The sequence below is a fragment of the Artemia franciscana genome, chromosome 18, assembly GCF_032884065.1.
Source record: "Artemia franciscana chromosome 18, ASM3288406v1, whole genome shotgun sequence".
Classification (NCBI taxonomy): domain Eukaryota; kingdom Metazoa; phylum Arthropoda; class Branchiopoda; order Anostraca; family Artemiidae; genus Artemia; species Artemia franciscana.
Window position 1 is genome coordinate 11,871,247 of NC_088880.1, and position 27,595 is coordinate 11,898,841.

General features: G+C 36.3%; 1 protein-coding gene across 1 annotated transcript in view; it reads right to left on the reverse strand.

Annotated features, from left to right (window-relative positions):
• Positions 1-5,275: 5,275 nt before the first annotated feature.
• The window catches only part of LOC136038617 (cyclic AMP-dependent transcription factor ATF-2-like), a 50,977-nt gene continuing 28,657 nt past the window's right edge, over positions 5,276-27,595 (reverse strand). Inside the window, exons 4-7 of the mRNA XM_065721845.1 lie at positions 21,870-22,089; positions 18,894-19,069; positions 14,918-15,108; positions 5,276-5,569 (exon numbers count right to left, since the gene is read on the reverse strand). Coding sequence (XP_065577917.1) covers positions 5,364-5,569; positions 14,918-15,108; positions 18,894-19,069; positions 21,870-22,089 — 793 coding nt within the window. The 3' untranslated portion in view covers positions 5,276-5,363. The remainder of the gene's footprint in view (positions 5,570-14,917; positions 15,109-18,893; positions 19,070-21,869; positions 22,090-27,595) is intronic.

The window sequence follows — 27,595 nt, forward strand, 5'->3', positions numbered from 1 at the left end:
ACAGAAATCTTGGAAAACGCTTAGAGTGGAGAGATGGGGATGAAACTTGATGGGAAGAATAAGCACAGACTCTAGATACGTGATTGACATAATTGGAAGGGGTCCGCTCTCTTTGGGGGGGGGGGGGGTGTTAATTCAGGAAAACTGGAAAAATTGAGGTACTTTTAACTTAAGAACGGGTGAATCTTAATGAAATTTGTTTTTAGAAGGAACTCAGAGCTCTTATTTTAAATCCCGACCAGATCTGGTGACATTGGGGGAGTTGAAGGGGAAACCGGAAATCTTGGAAAACACTAAAAGTAGAGAGATCGGGATGAAACTTGGTGGGTAGAATTAGCAAATGTCGGAGATGCGTAATTGATGTAAGCGGACTGGATCCGCTCTCATTGGGGGAGTTAGGGGGGTACAGTGCTTTGGCGAGTTCGGTGCTTCTGGATGTGCTAAAATTGGTAGGCGTATCAGGGACCTGCACGAATTGACTTGATGAAGTTGTTTTTCCCCGATTCGACCATCTGGGGGGTGAAAGGGGAGGAAAAATTAGAAAAAATGAGGTACTTTTAACTTACGAGTGGGTGGTCGGATCTTAATGAATTTTGATATTTAGAAGGACCTTGTGTCTCAGAGTTCTTATTTTAAATCCCGTCCGGCACTAAGCCTCTGATTTTCCTTTTAAATCAATTTATTGATTCTTAGAATTTTGCTAGAGCTCATGCCATTTGACCTCTTTACTTTTCCGACCTCGTCACAAGTGCCATATGAGCTCTTGTTTTATTCAATTCTTGCTATGGAAAGCAAATCTTGCTCATTCTATGAAGTAAATGTTATCCTGTGTGTACAATAAACGGCAAAAACAACTTAAAAAAATTTACAATTCTATTTAAGACTAGGAGGATGGAGGTTGGTGTTAGTTTCGACATCGTATTTCTATTAAGGGGATTCAATATCTTACGAATCATTTTGCGAATCTCAGCGTCGACTGACTATCTCACAGACAAAGGGTCATTTACCTAGTTCTTACCAGCACTACAGAGAAACTCGTAAATCATTTCTAGTAAAAATTGCTAGGTTGTCATAAATGCGTCATCAGGTCGAAAAGCTAACGAGAAGCTAGCTTAAAATGAAGAAAATATATAATCTTTTGCTAATTGTTAAGCAAAGTGCTGTCTATTCAATGTGGATACAGCATGAATCATATGTATCTAGAGCCGACAAGGTTCTCGATAATGGCGATTAGTAAAGCAGTGAACTCCCAAAGTCATCGAATTCCTCAAATGATGCTTCCTTTGAGCTGATTTTTGATGTTTTCTAAGCAAGTATGTTATATTACTTTTAGGGAATGCCTCTCCCTGAACTTTAAAAAGAAAATTCTGCTCCACTCAATTGAAAAAACAAAATTCGCACTTCGTAATGATAGAGGTTTCATTAAATATCTCCCTGTATCTGGTAGAAAATGGAAAAAAGTTTAATTTTTTTTAGATTTCTGGGAAAGTAGGTGTCGGCGTCTAGTTTTATGTAGTTTGTTTGGATCTCTTGTCCAAGTTCTGCCAGTTTGCAAGACTATCTGCTAAATTCTAAATAGTTAGCAACACAAATTAAAAATTTTATAATAGACAAGAAAGAGCAGTATCAAATCCCCTTAAAGTAATTTAAGACAATATTCTGGTTTTCATGGTTGAGTCAAATGGCAACAGAAACAAAAGGATTTTATTTTGAAATTAGGGAAACAGACCTACTTCTCTGACAAAACCGTTGTTCCAGTATTCAGCCTTGCAAAGCCAAACCCTTGCAAATGATGTTCATCTTTTGGTTTATTTTTTCTCGATTAATTTTCAAACCTGCACATCATCTTTAAATATACTCATCAGATTTTGTGAAAATTTGTGTATTCCGACCTTTTAGCAACAATGACGTTCATCTATTCATTCAATAGATCATAAATATCAGCCAATAACGTTTCCTTCATAATATTTTAAGGTGTCCCAAGAGTCGCTTTAACTTACTGAATAATTTAAAATTAATTTAACATGTTATACACAGCAATGATTTTTGAAAAAGCAAAATAGCTCATGAGTGTTACAAAAACACAAGAGCTTTTTATACTGAATCCGTCCATTACGCACACTAGAAAAGTAAAGATAACTCGTTACATTTGGAATATACTAAAAAATCTAATAATGATGATTAAAAACCTAAATCACAAATAAAGAAACATTGATAAAAACTCATTTACCAATACCAATCAAATTTCTCTACCAATCAAGAAAATGAGCTCCTGGAGATTGACCCCTCCCACATAACTCGAGGACACCCAAAACAAATCCGTAAAATTCATGCAAAGACTGGACCAAGATGCAGCTTCTTCTCGAACCGGATTGTGAACCTCTGGAACAACCTCAAGGAGAACACTGTTTTTGCTGAATCAACAGATGTATTTAAACGCCGTCTGGATGCTGAGTGGAATGACAAACCATGGAGATTTGACTGGGATGCACCAGAATTTAATCAACCACGTATGCAACTGTCATCACAAGGAGTGATTCAACAGGATCAAAAGTCCTTATTTCACTCCAAGATGTGATTTAAGGTAATTTTAAGGTAATAACAGTGAAACAAAAAAAAAAAAACATAGAAAATGTGTTTTTGACAAAAAAGGAAAATGATAAAAAAAAAAAAAAAACAATGATGTCTTTTACTGCGTGATGCGTAACTGCAACAAACTGCAGGACTATGTAGTAAAAACAGCACGTGTCTACGGCTAAAAACCAAATGGCTGTAGCACTAAAACAAAGATTACTAAATTGAGTCAAAACTCAAGTTAAATATTCTTTGCATACAATTGTTGGCATGTTTTCTAATTAATGCGACCTTGGGGGCACCTTGTGCTATAGTAACCATTAGCTTAATGCACACAACAACTATTACAAATAAGAAACCAGTCACAACCCCTTTCTATTCTGTGTTAACAATAATAAAACAAATAGGTCCCTAAATACTGATCCATAAATTCATACTCATTTACCTAGGTAACCTGATTCATCGTTGTTCAATAACATCAATGGTTCAATTTCCTGAGTTGTATTTACCCACATAAGGGTGGGATGCTGCACAAGGCCTTACCCTAGGAAAGGCCTTACCTTCAGAATGAGTTGTAGCGCCTCCTTTTTTAGCTTCTCCGAATTAATGGCTGCACGACTTAATTAAGTTTATTATTAACACTGATGATGCAAGTCAAAATATTTAGAAATAAAACTGGAAAAGTTCCAAAAACCTTGAAGCATCGATAAAGATGAGAGGCTTGAGCGACCTCTCTTATATCCCTTTAGAAAGATCTTAACCATAATCAGATCCCCTCCCGTCCTTAAGTTTCACGATATTTATGATAAATAAATACTTATTAATTTTAATAAATGAATACGATGTTTACAAATTGATCAGTCTAAAGTTGGTACCTAGACTAACAAGGCATGTGGCACTAAAGATAATCAATTGATCCCTATTTATTTAAACCTTGCTGAGAAATTTGGTACTATGCCATTATTCATAATAAACGTGCAAAGGAAAATGAGGTAAAGGGATCATCGATTTTTACTTTCTGGTGTTTAAAAGGGTGCAACTTTTGGTTAAACATAAATGGGTTTAGGGGCATCTCCCCCCCCCCGAGAAAAAAATATCCATATCAGGCTTAATTTTAATGAAATTTACAATCTTTTCACTGTTTTGATGTATTTGTTCCGCACATTTCCATGTTTTTTCTCTCAAAGTTGCACCATACATTTTAATCTCAAAACTGCACAATACTCAGAATTTTTATCCAGGGAAGCTGGAATGTTGTAACTATGGTAAACTTTTCATTAAGGACATTGTATGAAAGAAGCATATATATTTTTTTTTGAATTTCGTACATTTAGGGAGGAGGGCTAAAAAAGTTTGCCCCCCCCCCACGGGTACAGTTTGGACTTAGTAATAATTTAAAAACTTAGTACGTTGTTTTCTGAAAATACGTCAAAAAACTGGCTGAGAATTCAAGCTCCAAGGACGAATTAAGGATTTTTGTTTTGAGCAGGGTGGGGTTGATACAAAAAACGCCTTAAAAATGTAGTTTATGCATTTTGTTTTTGTTTTACGATTCGGATGAATTTTTTTTGGGGGGGGGGTCGAACCTGGTAACTCCCTCCCCCGATACGGCCTTGTCGAGCTCACTTAATAATTTATTACCAAACTTGAATTTCAAACTTCTAAATGGATTAAGCCCATCCCTAATAAGACCTTACAAGGTATGGGATATTACTTAATAAGCAAATTTTCTTCATCTATTTTATTGTGTAGTTTTTGCATTTGCTTACCTTTTCCATTTGTTTCCTAAAAAAGCAAAAAATGTAAATACACTGTTTGATAAATTTAGTTCTAAGAAAGAATATGAATTTTAATGTCAAAATGTAACAAAAGTAATTTAATTTTGCAATAAAGACTAGATGCATATCGTTTGGAATTTGAATTTCATTTAGTATTATCCAATAGAATGAAAAAGACCGGTTCCAATGACTAAAGGCGCCCGCATGATTTAGGAGCTTAAGAAAAAGTAACAAAACAAAATTCTAAACCCTTTTGATAATAGCAAGCTAAATAAATAGAAGTTATAAGAGTCGTTTTGTTTCACTCCAAGTCTGTCACTTTCAAAGTGATCAAAAATTATGTTCAAGAAATCAGAACCGGTACACTACTGATCTTTGCTGGAAAAGTAGATGCCGATCATTGGTTTCATTTAGTTGAGTATCGCTTATGAAACCTATCCCTGAAAAAACATTTCCCTTATAAAGTGACAAATTAAAAATACTAACCCCAAAAGATGCGTATCTGCTAAACACTTTAAGCAAGTTCATAAAAATGCTCATTGCTAAGAGCTAGGTTTCATAAAATACACTTCTTTAGTTTAGAACAGTCGAGAACATCCAAACAAAACACTTATTCCTCATTTGATACCACTTGAAAAACATTAAGAAAATGTAAAATATTTTAAATTCTTAAACCAAAAGCCCGCGTTTATTACTGATAAGCAAGGCTAATTTCCTGATGAGAGGGTTGATTAAGATATATCCTTTTCTTTAAGAAAATTAGTGTAGCAGACTGCTTGTTATTAAAATATGCATAACTCATAAACAAGCTAAAACACGACGAATTGACCAACAAGAAAAAAAAAAGTAACTGGGAGCTCTATGTCACAATGATTCCTCAACTACGAATAATTTAAGATATCAGAAAATAGATATGTAAATCATAACGTTTAAACACTTTAATGCCCACACACTGTTAACAAACTGAATTGCGACGAACGCTCAACTCTGAAATAAAAATGACATGTTGTGCTAAAGCTTTTTCAAATCAGGTCGTCGAGGACCAACAATGACACTGTGACACATTTTTTCTTTAATGTGGTGAGTCCCCTCTATTTTGGGAGGCAAAACAAGAAATACTTTCCGTGGATCAGGTGAAGAATTAACCGGGAGGATGTTGACAAAGCTTGGTTTTACTTTAGATTTCTCCAAAGTAGGCATCGTTACTGTGACACGACCTGAAAGAATTCCTTGAAATTACAATAAACAAAGCGAAAGGATAGTAAACATTACGTTGACGCAATTCTTTACAATTTAAATCTGTTTCCAAATTGACCTAATAATGGATCAATGCCAATAGGTGATTAGTGCCCCTCTTTCATTACTATCATCAGTAATAGCAAATTTTTAGGATAAAAGTATATCTTTTATTACAAATGATTATGGTCAGTTTAGTTTTTGTTACAGAAATGTCGATTTTCAAGTTGCATGCGTAAAGTTGGCAAAAATAAATAACGACACCAGTGATGATAGTATGAAAAGGAGAGACCAATACGAATGAATCAGTGGGGTGAGGCCGAAAAGCCATTTGACAACTAACGCTTTATCTTATCTATAAATCTTTTTAGTAGCCTTAGTTGGCAATGCTGATTAGAGTGATACCTACTTTTGCATTAACTGACTAAGCAAAAACTAACTGTAATATTTTGGGCTATTGGGTAATAACAAGACCTCATGCACAAAAATTATCATGGTAATCACAGCCGAATAAGCGTGTCAGTGCCTTTTAAAGTTAAATCTCCACTGCTACAGAGGGAGATAGGATTATAAGCTTTTTTTTTCATCTGAGAATTCTTCAGGTTTTTATTACTCTTGAAACAACATTTATCTTCCTGGCTCTAACTTTTTTCCAGAATCCATACCATATTTTCAGAAACCTTATTTTTACCAAGTGAACAATATCTGAGTTAGGATTATTAAGTTTTCTTTCCATGGCAAACCATACGTATTTTCTCCCGAGAGGGCTTTTCCAAGCAGGTATCAACACTAACTGCCCAACAAAAGATATTAAGTCAAAGAAACTTGGAGTGGGGAGGAAATCTTAGCAGTGATGGCGTGACACAATTTCACTGTACAGGATGGCCCATTTAACCTATGTTATCACTTTTACCATTAAGCAGTATAGGCCCCTTGGAGGTACGCTTACGCCTGGTGGCGTGTGCTGAACAGGTTGGATGTACGCGATAACGTTTTTGATTTACCATGACAAGATAAGTAAATTCATTAGCAAAAATAACGCTTACATCATCTTTTAACAATCACCAGGGGAACCCATTCTGTTGTAAATAATGGTTGTTTCCATGTGTTGGCACTTTTACCATAAAGCAGTGTACTTCACATTCGCCTGGTGGCAAATGGTGAAATGGTTGAAGGCGCGTAAAAACATTATCGATTTACCACGCTATTGCTTTTACCACAAAAAAGTGTAAATCAAATCGAAGCACGCTTACGGCTGTTGACACGCTGTGAATTGGTTAGAGGTCCGCGAAAATGTTATCGTTCGTGGCCAAAACTTAACCAGCCTGTCACTAAAAAATTAGAAGAAGCTGGCCGATACATTTCGTTTCCATCCGTTTCTGGGCTTTGGCGAGCTAAACCAGTCGTCCTTAGTTGTTCATTGAGATATACTTAGCAATTTTGCTATTTCAATAACAGCAAATAACAAATTTTTATGAGCACTCCATGTACTCAAAGCGTTTTGGAACACTGTATTACTGAGATTCGTATCGGTTAAACCAAACAAGGCGTAGCGTTAAAACACGCCCTACAAAAGCGACGCATGTTTCGTACAATTAAGATTTGGGAGTCAGTTTTTGTAAAACATATTATAGTTGCTACAATAATTGAAAAATATAATTGTCGCCATGTCATTTGCATGCAACAAAAGAATAGTGTTCGGCACACAATTGCAATTTTGTGCAGGGGAAAACGCTTAAGGGCCAAAAAGAAGAGTAATTGGCTCCAAACAATAATTCTGAGATAATCAATTCTGAGTCAATAAATCCAAATACGTACACAAGTCATATTTTGACACTTCTGGATGGAATGTCTTATAATATCCCTCGTTATAAGATGAAAAGATAGAATCGACGAAGGATGGCTAACGTCTTGCCTTCCAATTATGTATCAATGTTCTATTTTGTAAGCTGTGATATTCTAAAAATTATAAAAGTGTCTTTGGTTTGTTGTCTTTTTATATTAAAAAAAAAATGAAACTTTTTTTCGACAAAACAAGTTTTTCAAAGAAAAATAAAGAGCTACATGAAGCCAAAAGTGAACAGAAATAAACTCAAGTAATCTTAGCGTAAAACTACCATCGGTAACTATCAAGATATAAATGAAACTCAAAATGAACAGAAACTAGAATAAATAGCAGAGTCAAATTCAGAATGAGCAAACATTAACATGTCTGGGGCCGATATCCCCCATGCCTTCTCAAGACCAGAACATAATTTGCGCTTAGATAACTTCGAAAACCACACTGCCTTTCCATCACTCAGCCCTGTAACTTAAAAACTTGAAAGGATTTTACTCTTATGTGGGACGTACTAACCAGAATTTAAAAATGAGATTGCTACAAAATCATAATTCTATTTCATCGTCTTTAAAACAAAATGCCAAACCTGAAGACTTCACGTCGGCCCTATGGGGAAATATTTGTGATTATCCAAATAATTTTATTTAGTTTAAAAATGTTTCTTTGATTTCTAGGGATCAAGATTGAAAGCAAATTTTCAGGGAAAAAATCGAAATTAAAAAAAAATTATTCAAGAATAATTATATAAACAGATATACAGATAATGGGCCATTTGCATAAATGTTGGGGGTTGACATGACATGAACTCCCATGCCTCCTCAAAACAAGAACATAACTTACCAGTTACTGACAAAAAACATTAACAAAAGTTTTACTCGTTTTGAGTTTGACTCGACTATTTTTTGTAATTTCTGTTAGTTTTGAGTTTCATTTATGTAGTGATAGTGATTTATGGTAGCTTTACGCTTGGAAGATTTTTTGACTTTGTTTCTGCTCATTTTTTGTCAAGTTTTGCTGTTGTTTCTTTTGTCGAAAAATTTTTATAATTCATTCCTATTCATTTTTATTGACAGTCTTTTTCAGGGGAAAAATATTTCATATCTTTTCAGTTTTTTCTATAACAATTCATAGTTTGGATTGCTATTTGTATGTTAAGGAAACTTTTTCAAAATTTTTCATAACACATGCAGTATTTTTTAATTTAATTTTAAAACTCCTGAATTTTACCTGAAAAACAAAACTTAATATCATTCCCAGAATATTCTATCTATGATCTTGGACAACCTGGCTACACTGACACTCTTTTTATTTATTTAAATTGTAAGAGTAGAAGTAGTAATAGTCGTAGCCCCAAAAGTTTCAACTTAATACCCCAGTCGTACTTGATATATTGCTGAGGTGTCTTATTAGCAACCATAAATACAATGCCATTTGATTTACTTTAAAGTAACATTTAGTTTTTAAGCATAATGGGGCAATTGGTATAATTCTTGGGGGCTGACATGGCACGAACCCCCATGCCTTCTCAAGACCAGAACATAACTTGCGCGTTTCTGAAAAAAAAAAGAAAAAAAAGGTGACCGTGTAATTGTCAGTTTAGTTGACATATCAAGGAGGCACAATCGTGCCTCTATAAAGAGGCGACCCACGACAATGTTAAGCGATCTTCGGTTCCAGTGGTCGCAGAGGGATGGGGAGGGATGCATTTCGTAGCCCGAGCTCCAACTAAGAAACCTGCCAAATTTCATCCCCCTCCAACTTTTCCTTCATGGGGAAAATCTGGCCGAAAGTTTCGACCCGTCAACCCCAGCCCCCCTTTAACGTTGTCCGATCGGGCTGAAATTCACAAGTTAAGGTCCCCTAGGGCCCAGGAGCTTATCCGCAAAATTTCAGCTCAATCCGATAACTCCTTCCCTGTTTTCCAGAAACCACGCATAGCCACTTAATGTTCATTTTCTTTTTTTTCCTAGACGCCTACAGGTCACAGCCGACATCGGATCTGGGTATACGAAGACTCATTCGATGCGGAATTCTCCGAGTAATTTTCCTGGAAAGTTTCGTAGGAAAATCTTAACCCCCGGAAAGTTTCGACCCCCCAGCCCCACCCCCTTTTAACGTTGTCCGATCGGGCTGAAATTCACAAGTTAAGGTCCCCTACGGCCCAGGAGCTTATCCGCGAAATTTCAGCTCGATCCGATAACTCCTTCCCTGTTTTCCAGAAACCACGCATTAGCTACTTAATTAACGCATTTCTCTCCATAAGAGCCCATGTTAATTTGAAATTTTTAAAAGTTATTTAGAAGTTATATTTACACACATGCAAGTGATTAGCTCAGTCGGTAGAGCGTGGGACTTTTAATCCTCTGGTCGAGGGTTCAAGTCGCTTACGGGCGGTTTTTTTCACAACATCAAAATAAAAGTGTATAATTTTGATAACACCTGGACAGCTTATCAATTGAGAGATAACAGAATATTAGCTTCTTATGAGCAAAAGAAACATTTCGGTCATTCTATCTATTTTTTCTATTTTATATTTTTATATTTTATACGAGGAGTACAGGAATTATTAAATTACATCCACCATGGATTGTAGAAAAAAGTACAGAAATAATATGAAAAAAACTTCGTTTCTTAAAGAGTTAAAGAGGCTGCGTCCCAAAGTCGAACCTTAAAACGTACAGGAATTAGAAGAGGCAGTTGGGGGGCTGCCCCCCCCCCAAACCCCCAGCTTTTAAAGACTCTTTTGTACAGATTTTTTGTTTTTTTGCTAACCCCCCGCTCTTGGCTTCGGAAAGGCCCTCTTTTAATTAACAAAAAAATGAAATGAATGAATAATGGAATAACTTCGAAAAATGTTAAACACAAGAGGACAGGAGAACCATTGCGCCGAAACTAGTAATTAGTAACAATGAAGTCCCCCCACAAAAAAACCTGTACAAAAGAGTCTTTAAAAGCTGGGGGTTTGGGGGGCGGCAGCCCCCCAACTGCCTCTTCTAATTCCTGTACGTTTTAAGGTTCGACTTTGGGACGCAGCCTCTTTAACTCTTTAAGAAACGAAGTTTTTTTCATATTATATTCCTTAAAATTCTGATAGCCTAAGTTTTTGCTTGTAAAAGTAAAAAAGTGAAAACATATAAAACGTATTCTTTTTTCAGTAAATCGCAAAGTATGTTCTGGTAAGGCATGGCATGAGAAGGCAATGTAGCAGTATCAGTAGCATTAGCAGTAGTGCGCACATATTCCCTTTTGGTGAGATGATCTTCCCTTTAAGCACTCTGAAAGTTCCAACTTAATACCCAAATCAATTCTTGAGATATGCTACTTTGACAATTTGCATGCACATAGCGTCTTATGATTTAGTTCGAATTTCCCCTCAATACTGTAAATGGTGTAGTCTAGTAGTAGTAGTGGTGATAGTTGTAGTAGTATTGTTAGAATGCAGATAGTGCTTTTTTTGATCACATCCCTTATCATTTTCTGAATTTTCCGAATTAATATACTCAGTTATTCCTGTGTTACACCCTTTTGACAATCCTTTTACACATAACGGGTTTTGATTTAGTTTAACACTCCTCTCAACATTCTCTGAAAGGCTCACCTAAATCCACTTCGTCTTCTTGGAAAGTAAAGTTCAAACATGCATACCTTTCTCGATAGCATATACTGTGTGTAAACAATGAACTAATTGCTTAGCTTACAGCCCTTGTCCTGAGGACTGTGGGGAGGTTCACATCCCCAAAGATATAACTATTAGACCCTTCAACAAGGCTGAACAAAAAAGATCTTCTAAATTTCGGTCGGATACGTTTTGGGGAATAATAGGCTTGAGGGGGGGGCTGATTGCCCTCCATTCATTTTTGACTTTTAGAAGCGCACTACTTCCGACTTCCAATCAAATGAGCTTCATTCGATCCAAAGATCATACGGCAACCCGTTCCATAAAAGCTTTGTATGCCCCGAGGCATAGCTTACCACCCTTGGACATAGGTTCTGGGGGATTGTGTCCACCCTAAAGACAATGCTATAGGATTTTTAGATTATTGGTAACAAAATGGCTATCTCACAACTTCAATTGAAATGGTTTCGGGGAAAAAGATGTCAGGGAGGGGGGGGGGGGCTAGTTGTTCTCCATCATGTTCGAATCTTAAAAAAGAACAAGAAATACATTTCCAATAAAATGGGCCTCTTCTAAAGTTCACACGACTACCCCTTCAATAAAAGCCTTATATGCCCCTGGGGTATAACTTGCAATTCTTACGACTCTGGGGGGTCATGTCAACCCCGAAGGCCTTATTATATGATCTTCGGACTATTTTCGAACAAATGGCTATCTCAAAATTTCTATCATATGAATTTTCGGAAAACTCGACGTAGTGGGGGGGGGGGTAGATTGATTCATAAAAAGGCACAAGAACATCTGATTTCCAATCAGATGAGCCCTTCCCGGATTTTTACGACCACCCATTCTTTAAAAACCTGATATGCCCTCGGGGCATAACTAACAACCTTTGCGTTGAGGGCTCTGAGGAGGAGAGTGTGGGTTGTCATCCTCAAAGACATAATTTCCAGACTTTTTAACTACGCTCAACAAAATGACTATCTCAACATTTTAATTAGATGTGTTTTGGGAATTGATTGGCGTGAGGGGGGGGGGCTTGTCGCCCTCCTATCACTTTTGACTATTAAAAAGGGCACTAGCCCTTTCACTTTCCAATCAAATGAGCCTTTCTCGACGTTTCTACGAAAACCTATGGCCATCTCAAAATTTCTATCAGATACCTTTCGGGGAAATACAAGGTTTAGGAGAGAGGGAGGATATCTACCCTCCGGTCACTCTGAATATCAAAAAAGGCACTAAAACTTCTGATTAGCAATCGAATGAGCCCCCTCCAAAGTATACATGGGGAGGGGGTTTGTTGCCCTCCAATTACTTTCGACCATTAAATCGAGTTTTTCCAATCGGGTCAGCCCTTTTTCAAGTTTCTACAAAAACTCCTTCGATACGAAGTGTCCTGGTCTAAAACCATTAAACAATAAATAAATAAATAACGCATTACGTCCAAATCGCTATTTATACCTTATAACCCTTGCCCTGAGGGCTGCAGAAGGTTGTCATCCTCGGAGACATAATTTCCGGACCTTTCAATTACATTAAACAAGATGGCTATGCCAAAATTTTTATTGGATGTGTTTTGGGAAATAGTGGGCGTGGGAGGAGGGATTAGTTGCTCTCCAATCACTTTTTGACCATTAAAAAGAGCACTAGCCCTTTCAATTCCCAATCGAATGAGCTCTATTAGAAGTTTCTACGACAACAAATGGCCATCTCAAAATTTCTATCAGATGCATTTCGGGAAAATACGAGCGTCTGATTACCAATTCAATAAGCCACCTCCGAAGTTTATATGATTACCTTTCTATAAATAGTTTATGTGCCCCCAGGGCATAACTTAAAACCTTGCCCTGAGGGGTCTGGGTGGGTTGTCATCCTCAAAGACATAGTTTCCGGACCTTTAAATTGTGTTGAACAAAATGGCTATCTCAAAATTTCTATTGGATGTGTTTGGAGAAATAGTGGGAGTGGGAGGGGGGTTAGTTGCCTTAATATCACTTTCGACTATTAAAGAAGGCACCAGCCCTTTGAATTTCCAATCGAATGAGACTTTTTGGAGTTTCTACGGCAACAAATAGCCATGTCGAAATTTTTATCAGATACATATCGGGAAAATACGAGGCGTGGAGGGGATACACCCTCCCATCTCTCTGATTCTCAAAAATGGCACAACAACTTCTGATTATCAATCCAATAATCCCCCTCCAAAGTTTTTGCGATCACCCTTTCTATATAAACCTTGTATGCTCCCAGGGCATAACTTACAGCCCTTTCCCTGAGAGCCCTGGGGGGGGGGGGGTGTCATCCTCAAAGACATAATTTTTGGGCCTTTCAACTACGTTGAACAAAATGGCAACGTTGAAGATTATACCCCAGAGCAGAACTTACAACCCTTGCACTGAGGGCTCTGTGGGGGTTTCATCCACAAAGACATAATTTTCGGACCTTCCATCTACATTGAACAAAATAATTATCTCAAAATTTTGATTGGATTTCTATAGGGAAATGGTAGGCATGGGAGAGGAATTAGTTACCCTCTAATCACTTTCGACTATTAAAAAGGGCACTAGCCCTTCTAATTTCCAATCGAATGAGTCCTTTTCAAAGTTTCTACGACAACTCCTTCGACACAAAGTGTCCTGGTCTAAAACTAAAAACCTAAAAAAAAATGCATTGTACCCACATCGCTCTTTACTTAGGGCGCTATGGCACTGCCTATGAATTCACGGTAAGGATTCAATTGTAGGTATTGCGTACCGATCTCTTTAGTGGTTCTCCCCCTTAGTTCTCCAAATCCTTAATGAAATACTTGGTATAATGGTGAAACCTTCATGTCGAGTAATCACACTAAGTGATTTCCATATGGATCTGAGGTAATCTGAGGTCATGGTTTCCTTTTAACTTTGGTCATTTTAAAATCGGGACGTCTTAATATGGTTTTAAATGGAAGTTTAGGTGCACAACGACTTTACCTTGGCGAGTTTACATCACTACAGTAGCGAAATGACTTTACATACAAAAATGTTATCTTTCAGTCTTCCTTGAAACAAGATGGATCCAAAGTGCATATGAATTTGCTCTAAAATACATCAAGAGCATTTTTTTCAATTAAATTTCGGGTGGGCCTCTCATGGGTATAAAATAAAATTTATCAAAAATACCTACAAAATACAATTTTAAATTTGATGAATTATCATGGCTAATTTTTAGCCCTTTTGAGTACGAGTTTTCTCATAATGGCTATTAGGGGAAGTACGGAATTCATCCCGTGCAAGCTAGATCATGGTAAAGGAAAGCGTAAGACTTTCCTTTACCATGACTTTCTAATCTACAGCAACGGAACACCCATGAAAGGAACTAAACGTGATTAGTTTCATTTGTTTTTTTGTTTTTTTAACAGGATCCAAAACATAGCAAACTAAATCTTAGATTAAAAAAAATAGATTGTATATTTTTAATAATGGTATCTAAAAGTTTATACATCTTCCATTTACATTTTAAGGTAAAATACAGTTAGGATTAAGATATTCCCCATATTCAGTTTAGGCCCACATGCAGATAGAGGATAGGGCTTGCTGTACGCCCTGTGTTCCTGCGGAATCTTGAGACTTCAATGGCTTTTCATATTTTTTTTTCTTTCATAACATGATTAGCCTATTTTTTGCATTTTTCAAAATTGTACCCTCCCCCTGAAACAAATCCTAAGTACGAGACTTATTTCTACTATATGTTCTGAGGCACCATCTATGTCGCAGGTATCTTAGAAAGTTTGACGAGCAGTGCTGAGGATTAGACTTCAGGAAGCATTAACTGCTTACCGTTTTAAAAGATTTATTCCCTGGGTAATTTTTAATTAGAAGGAGAAAAACGAGATACCTTCTAAAATATCTTTTGTGACGGGACATTGAGCATGCGCGAGGAGGAGACATTTGAGCTCAGCAATCTCGTGCTTTAACAGCATTGATTCATCTCTTAATCGCTTGTTTTCTTGTATTATTGTCTCATTGCTCTGCAATAGTTCTGCCATTTGTTTCTTTCGCTTTAATCGGGATCTTTGAGCAGCAGCCCTGAAAAATAAATATTTAGAAAATAATTATAAAAGAAAAATATTTAGAAAAGTAATTTCTCGAGGTCTGTTTCCACATTTGCATAAACTAATTAGCCTACAATTATTGCAAATTCTTTTTTTTTTGTTCAAAAATGAAAAGCAAAATTTAAACAGCAGTTCAAACCAAGTGTAAAGGAAAGTATATGGAGTTTATGTTGTGTAAAAGTATATGGAGTGCGTGTTCCCGCAAAGCACCACTATTTCAAGGGTGCAAGAACATTTCTATTTTCTGAAAATCTATGCTTCACTTTGTCTCCCCGTCTCTTTTGGTCTAGAAATGAAAGATTGGCAAGTTTAAACGCTCTAGGTTTAGGGGAGGGTTTCAGTTTCGCAGATGAATCTTCTTCAGTAATTAAACTAGCAAATAAATAATCTGAGAAAAAAAAATACTTTGAAAACCTGTGCATAAATACTTATCTACTAAACCTATAAAATCGAGCTTTCTTTTTTTCGTGAACTTGTATTATCTAGGATAAAAAACAATATATTATTTAGGATAAAAAGTGAATTTTTACTATCTAGGACTTCTTTCACAGAACAAAAAGGCCGAAAAATTGAACAAAATCTTACTTTTGATATTGGCCCAAAATGTGTAGGCAGTATTTAAGGTTGGTCTTACCACTAAAAAAAATGCTCAACAAAGATTTTCTGGTAGAGGGTCTCCCTTTTCATAAAGATAACAATTGAAGTCCAGACATCTCGAAAGATATTTTAGTGTACATTGTCCCTAATTGTTCATTTAGGATTTTAATATAATTTCTAGATCTAGAATGTATAGATAATTTAAGGTTCATCACTAATTAAACGAAAAAACAACAGAATATGATAAAAAGCATTATGAAAATAAAGGCTTGAAAATCAGAAAACTTGTATACTAAACTTCGGGTTCGAGTTTCTTTTTTTGGTTTAATGAGCTCGGAATTGAAAAGCGTATGTTATGTTCAGAAAGTTTAAGAAGGAGAAGGATGTCAACAAAGGATGACGAGCGTTCGGCAGGCCCCTCTAGTGTTCGTACCGATTTTTTATGCAAGAAGATGAGGAAACTGTCGATTCAACCCGGTACCTTATGGTCAGAGTTGTCATCGAAACAACTCATACTTGTTCACTCAACCTGGGGTTCAAGCTTCCTTTTTTTTTACTTGATTACTAAACACGGGATTCAAAACGTCTTTTTTTTCTTATTTATTAAAGCTGGGGCCTCCTTTTCTTTTACTTGTTTATCAAACCTGGGGTTCGAGCTTCCTTTTTTTTTTTACTTGATTACTAAACACGGGATTCAAAACGTCTTTTTTTTCTTATTTATTAAAGCTGGGGCCTCCTTTTCTTTTACTTGTTTATCAAACCTGGGGTTCAAGCTTCCTTTTTTTTTACTTGATTACTAAACATGGGATTCAAAACGTCTTTTTTTCTTATTTATTAAAGCTGGGGCCTCCTTTTCTTTTACTTGTTTATCAAACCTGGGGTTCGAGCTTCCTTTTTTTTTACTTGTTTACTAAACCTGGGGTGCGAACCTTCTTTTTTTCTTGTTTACTAAACTTGGGTTTGAGCTTCTTTTTCTTTACTTGTTTACAAACCTGGGGTTCAAACTTCCTTTTTTTTTGCTTGTTTACTCAACCTGGGGTGCAAGTTTTTTTTTTTTTTTTACTTGTTTGCTAAACCTGGGGTTCGAGCTTCTTTTTTTTCTTACTTGTTTACAAAACCTGGGGTTCGAGCCTCCTTTTTTTAATTGCATACTAAAGCTGGGATTCACCTCTTTTGGTTTAACAAGTTCGGACTTGAAAAGCGTATAAGCTCTGTTCAGAAAGTTTCAGAGGGGGGAAAGATCTCAACGAAAGAGGACTGGCGTTCCGTGCACCCCTCCACTGTTCGTACTGATTTATTTATGCAAGAAGATGAGAAATTCAACGCGTTACGTGATGGTCAGAGTTGTCACCGAGGCAATTTATATATCAAGGTTGGGTTCCCCAGGGCCAGAAAATTGATTCTGCTAACTAACCGGAAGCACTGAAACGACTGCGTGAAGGAACTTGAAGTTCTTTGAAGAAGATACCTGACTTATGGTTAGATCAGTCGAGGGTTATTCACTTTGACACTTCCCCACTTCATACAGCCATTATTACCACGCCGTTTTTAGCCAAAACGGCCTAAACCGTTCTTCAAGTCTCCTACACATCAATTTAGCCTTTTTTGACCTTTTTTAATTCTCAAAAAATAAAAATAAATTTTAGGAGCACCATTTTTAGACTCCGGAGATCACGAAAGAACCAACGCCAGAGGCGTTGCCAAAGGTAACATACAAATAATATCATGAGCACTTTGAAGGCTGGAACATGCGAATGGAGAAGCGTGTTACAGCTCAAGAGGAAGTACTTTGAAGGATACAACGTTTAATTACATGATTTTTTTTTCCAATAAAAGATTTTTGAGTTAAAATCAAGTAGTTGCAGGCATCAAGCAATGATTAATTGTATAAAAGGCCAAGACAGATAGTCCGAGCGAGTGAGAGGCAAAACTGGTGGCATAAGTCCTTTTTAGGATTGTACAAAAATGATGCCATTTCATTTGTTGTCAGATAAGTCTATCTACCATCCGTCGATACGTCATTAGTCTCCGAACTTTAATGCAATTCTTGGGCCAGTTTCAAAAGCAAAATTTTCCAATATCCAGAAAAAAAAACTAGTTTTATAGTGGAACTGGAAAATTTCAAGCCCCTACAGTAAAGTTTTTCGAAAGATATGATTTCCACTTATGCCTGACAACAATTCTATTTAACCTGACAAATGTTGTTGTTGTTGATGTTTTTATTTAGTTATTTCAGTAAAAATCTGAAATATAAACAAACAGTCAAAACAGCAGTACAAGGCCTTTGTAGGAGAAAAACGTTGATAGACTGAGGAAACACAAGTTCTCGTTGAAAACACAAACAAAACATTCCATTGGCTCAGATAATTATCCGAATTTCTAGACTGTCTTTCAGTCAATAGTTTTACCCTTGAACTGCATTTCTAAAATCAGTATTTTCTTTTTAAATTCCAGAAATATAGCCACGTTTTATCGTGAATTTACCCAGTACAACATGGTTACTCTGAGGTTATTCCAAGCTTCATAATTACCATTATCTTCTTCAACTTCATAATTACCATTACCTCCTTCAACTTCTTACCATTACCTTCTTCAACTTCATAATTACCATTACCTTCTGCAACTTCATAATTACCATTATCTTCTTCAACTTCATAATTACCATTACCTTCTTCAACTTCATAATTACCATTACCTTCTTCAACTTCATAATTACCATTACCTTCTTCAACTTCATAATTACCATTACCTTCTTCAACTTCATAATTATCATTACCTTCTTCAACTTCATAATTACCATTACCTTATTCAACTTCATAATTACCATTACCTTCTTCAACTTCATAATTACCTCTTCAAACTTTTCAAGATTACCTTTGCAGGGTTGCTACGAACATAAGAAAAAAAAGCTCAAAGAGAATCCTAATAGCGTTATGCTCTCTTTTCATTTCCCTGCCTTTGACTTTCGAGCCTTTAATGTAGACTAAAGAATAGAAGTTCAAGAAAAAGTGAAATTAGGTAGCAAAATAAGAGACACAACTAAACTATCAAAAGAAGCGATCATTACGTTTGCTGATTTCTTTCTGTATTTCTCGCAACCCTATTGAACTTATAACAATTAGCGCCAAAAAAATGAATTAGGTACAGACGGATGAAACTTACCTATTTCTTTCGAGTAAATCTTTCCTCTTTTCATCAGCATCTTCATCAGATATTGCAGGATGGGGTTTGGCTATCTTTTTAGTGTCACTGACGAGTACAAAGTTTGTTGGCGCGACTGATAGATGGTGTCTTTCTTCTTGCGCTGTAGTTTCTTTTCGTAAAATCTCTTTTAATCTCTTAAAATAAAATAAGTTTTTAGTATAGAAAATAAAACAGAGATTGGCAGATCCAGGAGGTACCGGTACCGGAAGCTACTACCCCTGAGTTGGATGCAGTTTGATCTTTTTGAGCTCAGCTTAAAAATCTGCAATACTATTTTTAAAAGAATTTTGAAATAAAGGTTTAAGTTTTTCTTAATTTGTTTTCGCCCACAATTGAAACACATTAACATTTTCACAATTGGAGCAGGATACAACGTGTTTAGTTATTAGACCTTAAGTTATAAATAACTCATCTTTTCTAATTTTTCCTCTCCCTTCAGCCCCCCAGACGGTCTAATCGGAGAAAACGACTTTGTCAAGTCAATTTACGCAGCTCCCTGACACGCCTACCAATTTTCATCGTCAAGGCACGTCCAGAAGCACCAAACTCGCCAAAGCACTTAACCCCATCCCCTAACTCCCCCAAAGAGAGCCGATCCAGTGCGGTAACGTCAAGTGCGTATCTACGACATTTGCTTATTCTACCCACCAAGTTTCATCCCGAATTCTCCACTCTAAGCATTTTCCAAACTTTTCCGGTTTCCTCCTCCAACTCCCCCCAATGTCAACAGACCTGGTCGGGATTTGAAATAAGAGCTCTGAAACATGAGTTCCTTCTAGATATCACATTTCATTAAGATCCGGTCACCCGTTCTTAAGTTAAAAAACCTCAATTTTTCTAATTTTTTCAAATTAACATCCCCCAGCTCCCCCAAGAGAACGGATCTGTTTCAATTATGTCAATCACGTATCTATAACTTGTGCTTATTCTTCCCATCAAGTTTAATCTCTATCACTCCACTCTAAGCGTTTTCAAAGATTTGTTTCCCCCCTTCAACCCCCCATGTCACCGGATTCGATTCGAATTGAAAATGGAGCATCTGAGACATAAAATCCTTCTATACATCAAGTTTCATTAAGATCCGATCACCCATTCGCAAGATAAAGATACCTCAATTTTCAGGTTTTCCAAGAATTCCGGTTTTTCCTCCAACTCCCCCCAATGTCACCGGATCTGGTCAGAATTTAAAATGAGATTTCTAAAGTACAAGATCCACCTAAATATCAAATTTCATTAAGATCTGATCACCAGTTCGTGAGTTACAAATACCTAATTTTTTCTATTTTTTCCATATTACTCCTTGCCCCCTCAACTCCGCCAAAGAGAGCGGATCCGGTCTGATTATGTCAGTCAAGTGTCTTGGACTTCTGATTATTCTTTCCACCAAGTTTCATCCTGATCTCTCCGCTTAAAGCGTTTTCCAAGATTTCCGGTCCCCCTCCCCAACTCCCCCTCCCAATGATGCTGGATCCGGTGGGGATTCAAAATAAGAGATCTCCCCCAGAAGATCAAATCGGGGAAAAAACAATTTCTAATTTAATCTGGCCTGGTTCCTGATACGCCTGCCAAATTTCATTGTCCTAGCTTACCTGGAAGTACCTAAACTAGCAAAACCGGGACAGACAGACAGACTGACAGACCGACCGACAGAATTTGCGATCGCTTATGTCACTTGGTATATACCAAGTGCCATAAAAACGTCTTTTGAAGCACAGGATTTGCATTTATAAAGCTATATCGGACGAGTGACAAGCAATTGTAAGCCAAAATTTACTTAACGAATAAAAACAATCTGGTTTGTTCATTTCATTCATTGTACTCATTGTATTTGACAGGCCAGTTAGGTTCATCGCTGTAGGCAATGTTTTAATATTTTACTTATGTACCTGTTTTTTTTTTGTATACAATGTAAGCTAGCTGACAGAACGCAACAAGTTCGGCAGTTTTTATGTTGTGAGAGTTTCCTTGGTAATAAAGGACTATTCTATTCTATTTATTCTTTCTATTCTAGAGCTATACCCTTTATATTCCACTAACGGGAGACATCTGAAACATGACTACCCGAGAATCAGTAATAGCATCGCTACTACTAAACTTCAAAAAAGCACTTTAAATTTTTGACTTAAAAAGCATACATTAAACACTGTAAATAATATATTAGTCAACTTTTACTAATCACTTTTTGCGAAAAGTTCAACCTAGAGTCACATATTTCAGTACTAGAGCCAAAACAGGAGTTTAGCTCTGTTCCACTAATAATAACTAGTAGCATTAAAATGACAATCAACGCAGAACAGCCTTTGGGCATTATTATTGATCTACATATTATTTTGTAAATAAACACAATTATTATGCCTTGTAACATTAAAGATTGTAATCCACAAAGCGACATAAAAATTTATAGGGTTATGTCAATACTTTTTTCAGTAATTTTTTTTTTTTGAACTGCCACATTACCCACGCAGCAGACAGCAGACAGCAGATTATAGCTGCCACTATTTATTTTATGACAATTTTCACTAGGTTTTCTTTATGAAAGTTAGGTATTCCCATTGAAAGAAAATTTATTGATAAAGAAAGCCTCCCAGCACATATTTTTAAGTTCAATTAAAAAAAAAACAAAAAAAAACGCTGTAATATTTTTGCCTTTAAGTCACAATTTCTACCCAAAACCGAAACGTTTAAATTTTAGATTTTTGGCATTTTAGACAAAAAAAAGCTGTTGGTTGTGTTCTGGGCAGAGAAAACGAAACATATAGAACCATCAAAATCCAATATCTTATTGCCTGAGTAAGAAGAAAGATGTTTGAAACTTTGGCTTGGGTATGGGAAATACACCTTGCCTACCCAAGAAACTTCCAACTGAATGGCTCTGAAATAAGACTATGGTGAATGAGGAGGCTAGTGAGGCATTAAAATGATAATTCAAATTACCTCTTTTGCACTAGCTCCAGGTACATATTTTGATTCTATCACATGATTTCCAACATTATTCTTGCAATGATTGTCAATATTCTGAGACAGTCTAAATAGCAGTTCAGGATTGACAACTAAATTCTGATTGCTATCAGCATGGTTTGTTCCTTCCAATTTACTCAGGGGATGCTCGACACCAGGTGGACACACTATCACAGACGTTTGTTTCATAAGCTTGCTAAAATGAAAAGAACTATTTTTAGTTAAAGGATAAGAAAAAACAATCTCAGGGGTGGTCAAGAAACATTCGAGACTAAGTGGACCACAGCTTAGATATACAATACAGTTATGACGACTTTATTTATTTTTGGGACACAGTGCGCGGTAGCGACCCTAGCGGCTGGAGACAGGAAACTGGCAGTCTGAATCTAAAAGTCGGAGCAATCGGACTGACGTCGTGAATAGAATCGTAAAGCTGTGATTCATTGATATGTGATGATTATGCCGGTTGGAAACAAAACAAAATTACGTTCCCGCCTATAGTGTTGTAGTACGGTCTACGTGTCGGAGCGCGAGCTTGGAGGAGGCACCAAGTTCAGAGCTCTGTACCAAAAGCACATCACGGACAAGATGGGAGTCTTCATAACTGTATTGTATATCTAAGCAGTTAAGTGGACGCACTATCATATACTTTTGTTTCCAAGCCTGCTAAAATGAAAATAACTATATTTAGTTAAAGGGTAGCAAAAACAATCTTGCTTTGCTAAGACTGAAATTGAAGTCTTGAAATTATCAAGTTTTTCAATCATCAAAAGATTATGCGCCACCTTCTCTTCTTATTTTTGTTTTACAATGCTTAAACGTTTTGGATTTAACCTGTACTTAACAGTTCATAACCATGAAGCATTATTTTTATCAAGTATGGGTTTTACAGATTCACGTTATTCGATGTTAGGTCCCGTACTCAGGTTCATTCCTCTATTTAAATTTACCATTAAGATTAATCGAAATAATAGCACAATTTATGAATTATTTCAGATGGCATTCTTCCTCACTAGATATTTTTTTCCGCAACCATGAAGTTCCCAGATGGGATCCATATATTCCGGGTTCAGAAGGGATATATGGACGTATGACAGTAAATCAGCTTACAACATTGAATTGATGGTAAGGATAATACACGGTAAAAATATCGTAGGTTAAATCCTACAATGATAATGGGGGCCATCCTGAATTGAATGCGATTTTCGATTTGGTTTCACAAACACAAAGCAATTTCTCCTCTGAATTTCTGTAAAGCATGGACGTTGAAAGGTCAGTCTAGGCCAGTGTTTCTACTCGGAATTCTGCACAAGCATGCACGTTGGAAGGTGCCACTGGGTCAGTATTTCTACTTAAATTTCTGCACAAGCATGCACGTAGGAAGGCGCCACTGAGCCAGTGTTTCTACTATTGAGACTGAAACCTCATTTTAAGAATTTTTGGCATTTAAGAAGGTTTGCCTTTTGTTTTAAAGCGTCTCAACTAAGACCCAAACCTAAATTATCACGACCAGAGTCCAGTGTTCTTAGCGCTGAGCTACCACGTTTTCTATAATTAAATAAAACAACAAGCTTTTTCAACTGAAAGAAGGAGCAACATTAGAACCTAACAAGAACATAAATAATTTCGTATATGAGGGGCCCTCCTAAACACCTTGCTCTTAACACTAAAGTTTCTTTTTAGTACTTTACAAAATTATCTTATTATAATGTGCGTTTCAGAAGTCGCTCTTCAAGAATTGGGGCACAAAGTAAAACTTTACCGTAAAGAGCACATATTTAGGAGGGCCCTTCGTACACGGGATAATGCTCCTTACTTTCAATAAAAAATATTTTTTTTTTATTTCAGTTCGTTTTTTAAACAACAACGGAAAACCTGGCTCCCCTCCATGCAAAATTCCTCCTCCGCGAAAAAAAATCCTCCAAGGAGTTTCTTGCACGCAGTTTCCCCCAAAATCCTGTCCTCAATAAAAATTGTCCCCAGAAAAATTTCTGGCGGACCATTAGCATAATTTCCTTCGAAGACTTCGATTTCTCATCGTTTTTCAAATCATGCCAGAAGTCGCCGTCGAAAAATTCCCTATGGAGAATTTCTTCCGGGGAAAATCTTCCCCTTCCATAAAAAAAACTCCAGGCAATTTCAACGCCGCTGAAAAATACCTGACAAATGTCCTGAAACAAATCCGACCGTAAAATTGAGTCGCCAAAGAGAAATTAAGACACACACACACACAAAACATAAATATTCGTATAGGAACTCCGGCAAATCCCAGAGTGTAAGACTTTCCTTGGAAAGTTCACCCCCCAGAAACTTCCCCCTTCATGGAAAATCCCCCCACCCTGCTAAAAATGTCTGCATACTTCCCAATAACAAAAACTATGTGTATACTTCCAGTAAATTCCAGAACTTATAGCCCTTTCTCCAAGGACTGTCGAGGGTTATGCTATCACCAAAGACATAGTTTTTGGACTTTTAAACTATACTGAACAAAATGGCTATCTCAAAATATTTGATCGAACAACCTTGGGATAAAAGGGGCATGAGGAGAGTCTCCCACGCCCTGGGTACGCCTGAAGTCTTCCTGTTCACTTAAAAAGGGCACTACTTTTAATTTCTGATTCAATTACTCCTATTCCGATATTCTAGGACCATTGATTCGGTAAGATCACCTCTGAAAAAAACACGCGTCCGTGAGCTATCTTCTGGAAGAAAAAAAAAAACAAAATTCCACAATCTTGCATGTGGGAGCAAGAAACCTCTACAGTAGGGTTCTCTGATGCGCATAATTAGACGGTGTGATTTTTAATATGATATCTTGACTTTTTTTTGGGGGGGTGGAGTGTATGCTGCTTTATTTATGCAACGGGGAGTGGACAAGAGGAAGACTTTATTTTTGTTTTTTGCACTGTCATTGGAGGTACAAATACTGATACAATTTGGAAATATTCGAAAGTGGTCGAAAAATGGCTCACAAATTTATGTGATTAAACGATTTAGTGAAAAAAATGGTAAGTTGAGAAAAACGAGTTTTAAAAAAACAGCAGCTGGATACATGTCAATTGCAGCAACAGAAAAGACATTTGTGAAAAGTTATTACTAAAGGGGGAAGGGCAAAAGTACGATTATGTGAAAACCAACTTAAGGACATAAATCTGTTTCCCTGAAAGTTCCGTCCTCCTAGCTAAACTAATCTACCAGCGAAGATAGCAAAAAGCCTCTAATCCTAAAATCTTCCTAATTTTCATCAGAATTCCCAAGACAACAGCTGATATGATAGCATTAGCCTACTTCGAATAGGGTTCAAATACCTTACCCATGGTCTAATAATTTATTTCTATAAAACTAATAGTTGTTTTATTAGTAGCCTTTTGAAATTTAATAGCCTATAAGTTTTTGTATGGAACTAAAAACATTTTGTTTATAGCAATCTATCTCACTAAAAAGCACACAATTTTCCGAAAGATGAGTCAAACTAAAACAAGACATTTCATTTGATAACAATACTCTGGTATGCAGTAGGTGAGTTAAATCTCATGATTGATTTCTTTTACATAGAATTAAATAAAAAAACAAGTTTGTTCAGCTCAAAGTAAGGATCAATATTAAAACTTAAAACATGCACAAATTATTACGTATATGAAGGGGGTTTCCCCCTCCTCAACACATCCTTCTTCACGCAGAAGTTTTTCCGTACTTTTAAAAAGTTGCTTATTGTTCTAATTAAATAACCCTTGTACGAAAAATTAAGCGAAAAAAAAACGGGTTTTAATTTCAACAAAGTAGTGAATAAAAAATAAAAACAAAACAACACTGTAATTAAAAAAAAAACATTTCCAAATATTTCGGTCCCACCTCCGTGAGCCTATGTCGAAGGAAAAAAATTAATTAAGAGAAAAAAACTGTTTTTAAAAATAACACAAAAAAAAGACAACTAAAAATAAAAAATAAAAAGTAAGAACATCTCACATTATAAACAAACTTCCAGCACTGATGTTACTACATAAGAAAAAAAACCCAAAGTGAATGTCTATAGTGAAACCTTGGGTCACTCTCCTCTCAACATTCAGTTTATAAATGGCAGTTTATAAAAGCAATTAATTGTTTTAAAAAGTAGAATTGTGGCAAAGAGTCAAACTTTAGCGTAAAGAGTGAGGGATTGTGGAGGGGACAACTCATTTCATATACGGAGTAATTTCTGTTCGTTTTAAGTTGTAATGTCGCTCCTTACTTTCTGTTAAGAAAATTAGTTTTTTTATTTAATTTCTGAACGTTTTTGTATTAATGCATGTTTGGTTTTGGCTCTCCGCACATAAATTATTAAAATGAAATATGTATATTAATTCTTTGTTTGGCTAAATGGCTTTCTCTTAGTTTCGATCAGACGATTTTGAGAAATAAGGGGTGGAGAAGGAGGCCTAGTTACCCTCCAATTTTTTGATTACTTAAAAAGGCAACTAGAACTTTTAATTTTTAATGAACGTTTTTATTAGTAAAAAATATACGTAACTTAAGAATTAACTTACGTAACAAACTTTCATAACCTTATATTTTTATTATGTATACGAGGGGGTTTGTACCCTCGTTAATACCTCGCTCTTTACACTAAATCGTAAGTTTTGTCCCAATTCTTTAAGAATGACCCCTGAATCAGAAAGACCGTAGAATAAATATTTGAAATTACTAAAAATACTTTAGCATAAAGAGCAAGGTATTTATCTCCTCCTAAATACCTCGCTCTTTACGCTAAAGTATTTTTAGAACCCCTCATATGTGTAATAATCTCTGTTCGTTTTAAGTTTCAATGCTACTTCTTCCTTTCATTTGATAAAAATTTTTCATGTTTATTTTTCATTGTTTTCTTATAGTAATGCTAGAGAATCCTGCGCCCTTGTCATTGAATTTTCTTCCCCCATGACAGATTCCTCCAAGGAAAGATCCTTCAACATACCCCCCCCCCCTCAGCCCCATCCCCAAACAAAATAAAATCCCCCTGAAAACGTCTGTACACTTCCCAATAACCATTACTATATGTAAACACTGGTCAAAAGCTTGTAACTTGCAGCCCCTCCCCCAGGGATTGTGGGGGAGTAAGTCATCCCCAAAGACATAGTTATTATGGTTTTCGACTATGCTGAACAAAATGTCTATCTCAAAATTTTGATCCGTTGACTTTGGGAAAAAATGAGTGTGGGAGGGGGCCTAGATGCCCTCCAATTTTTTGGGTCACTTAAAAAGGGCACTAGAACTTTTCATTTCCGTTAGAATGAGCCCTCTTGCGACATTCTAGGATCACTTGGTCGATACGATGACCCCTGCGAAAAAAAAAAACAACAAAAAAACAAACAAATAAACACGCACCCGTGATTTGTCTTCTGGCAAAAATACAAAATTCGACATTTTTGTAGATAGGAGCTTGAAACTTCTACAAGGTTCTCTGATACGCTGAATCTGGTGGTGTGATTTTCGTTAAGATTGTATTACTTTTAGGGGGTGTTTTCCCCTATTTTCCTAAATAAGGCAAATTTTCTCAGGCTCGTAACTTTTGATGGGTAAGACTAAACTTGATGAAACTTATATATTTAAAATCAGCATTATAATGCGATTCTTTTGATGTAGCTATTGATATCAAAGTTCAATTTTTTAGAGTTTTGGTTACTATTGAGCCGGGTCGCTCCTTACTACAGTTCGTTACCACGAACTGT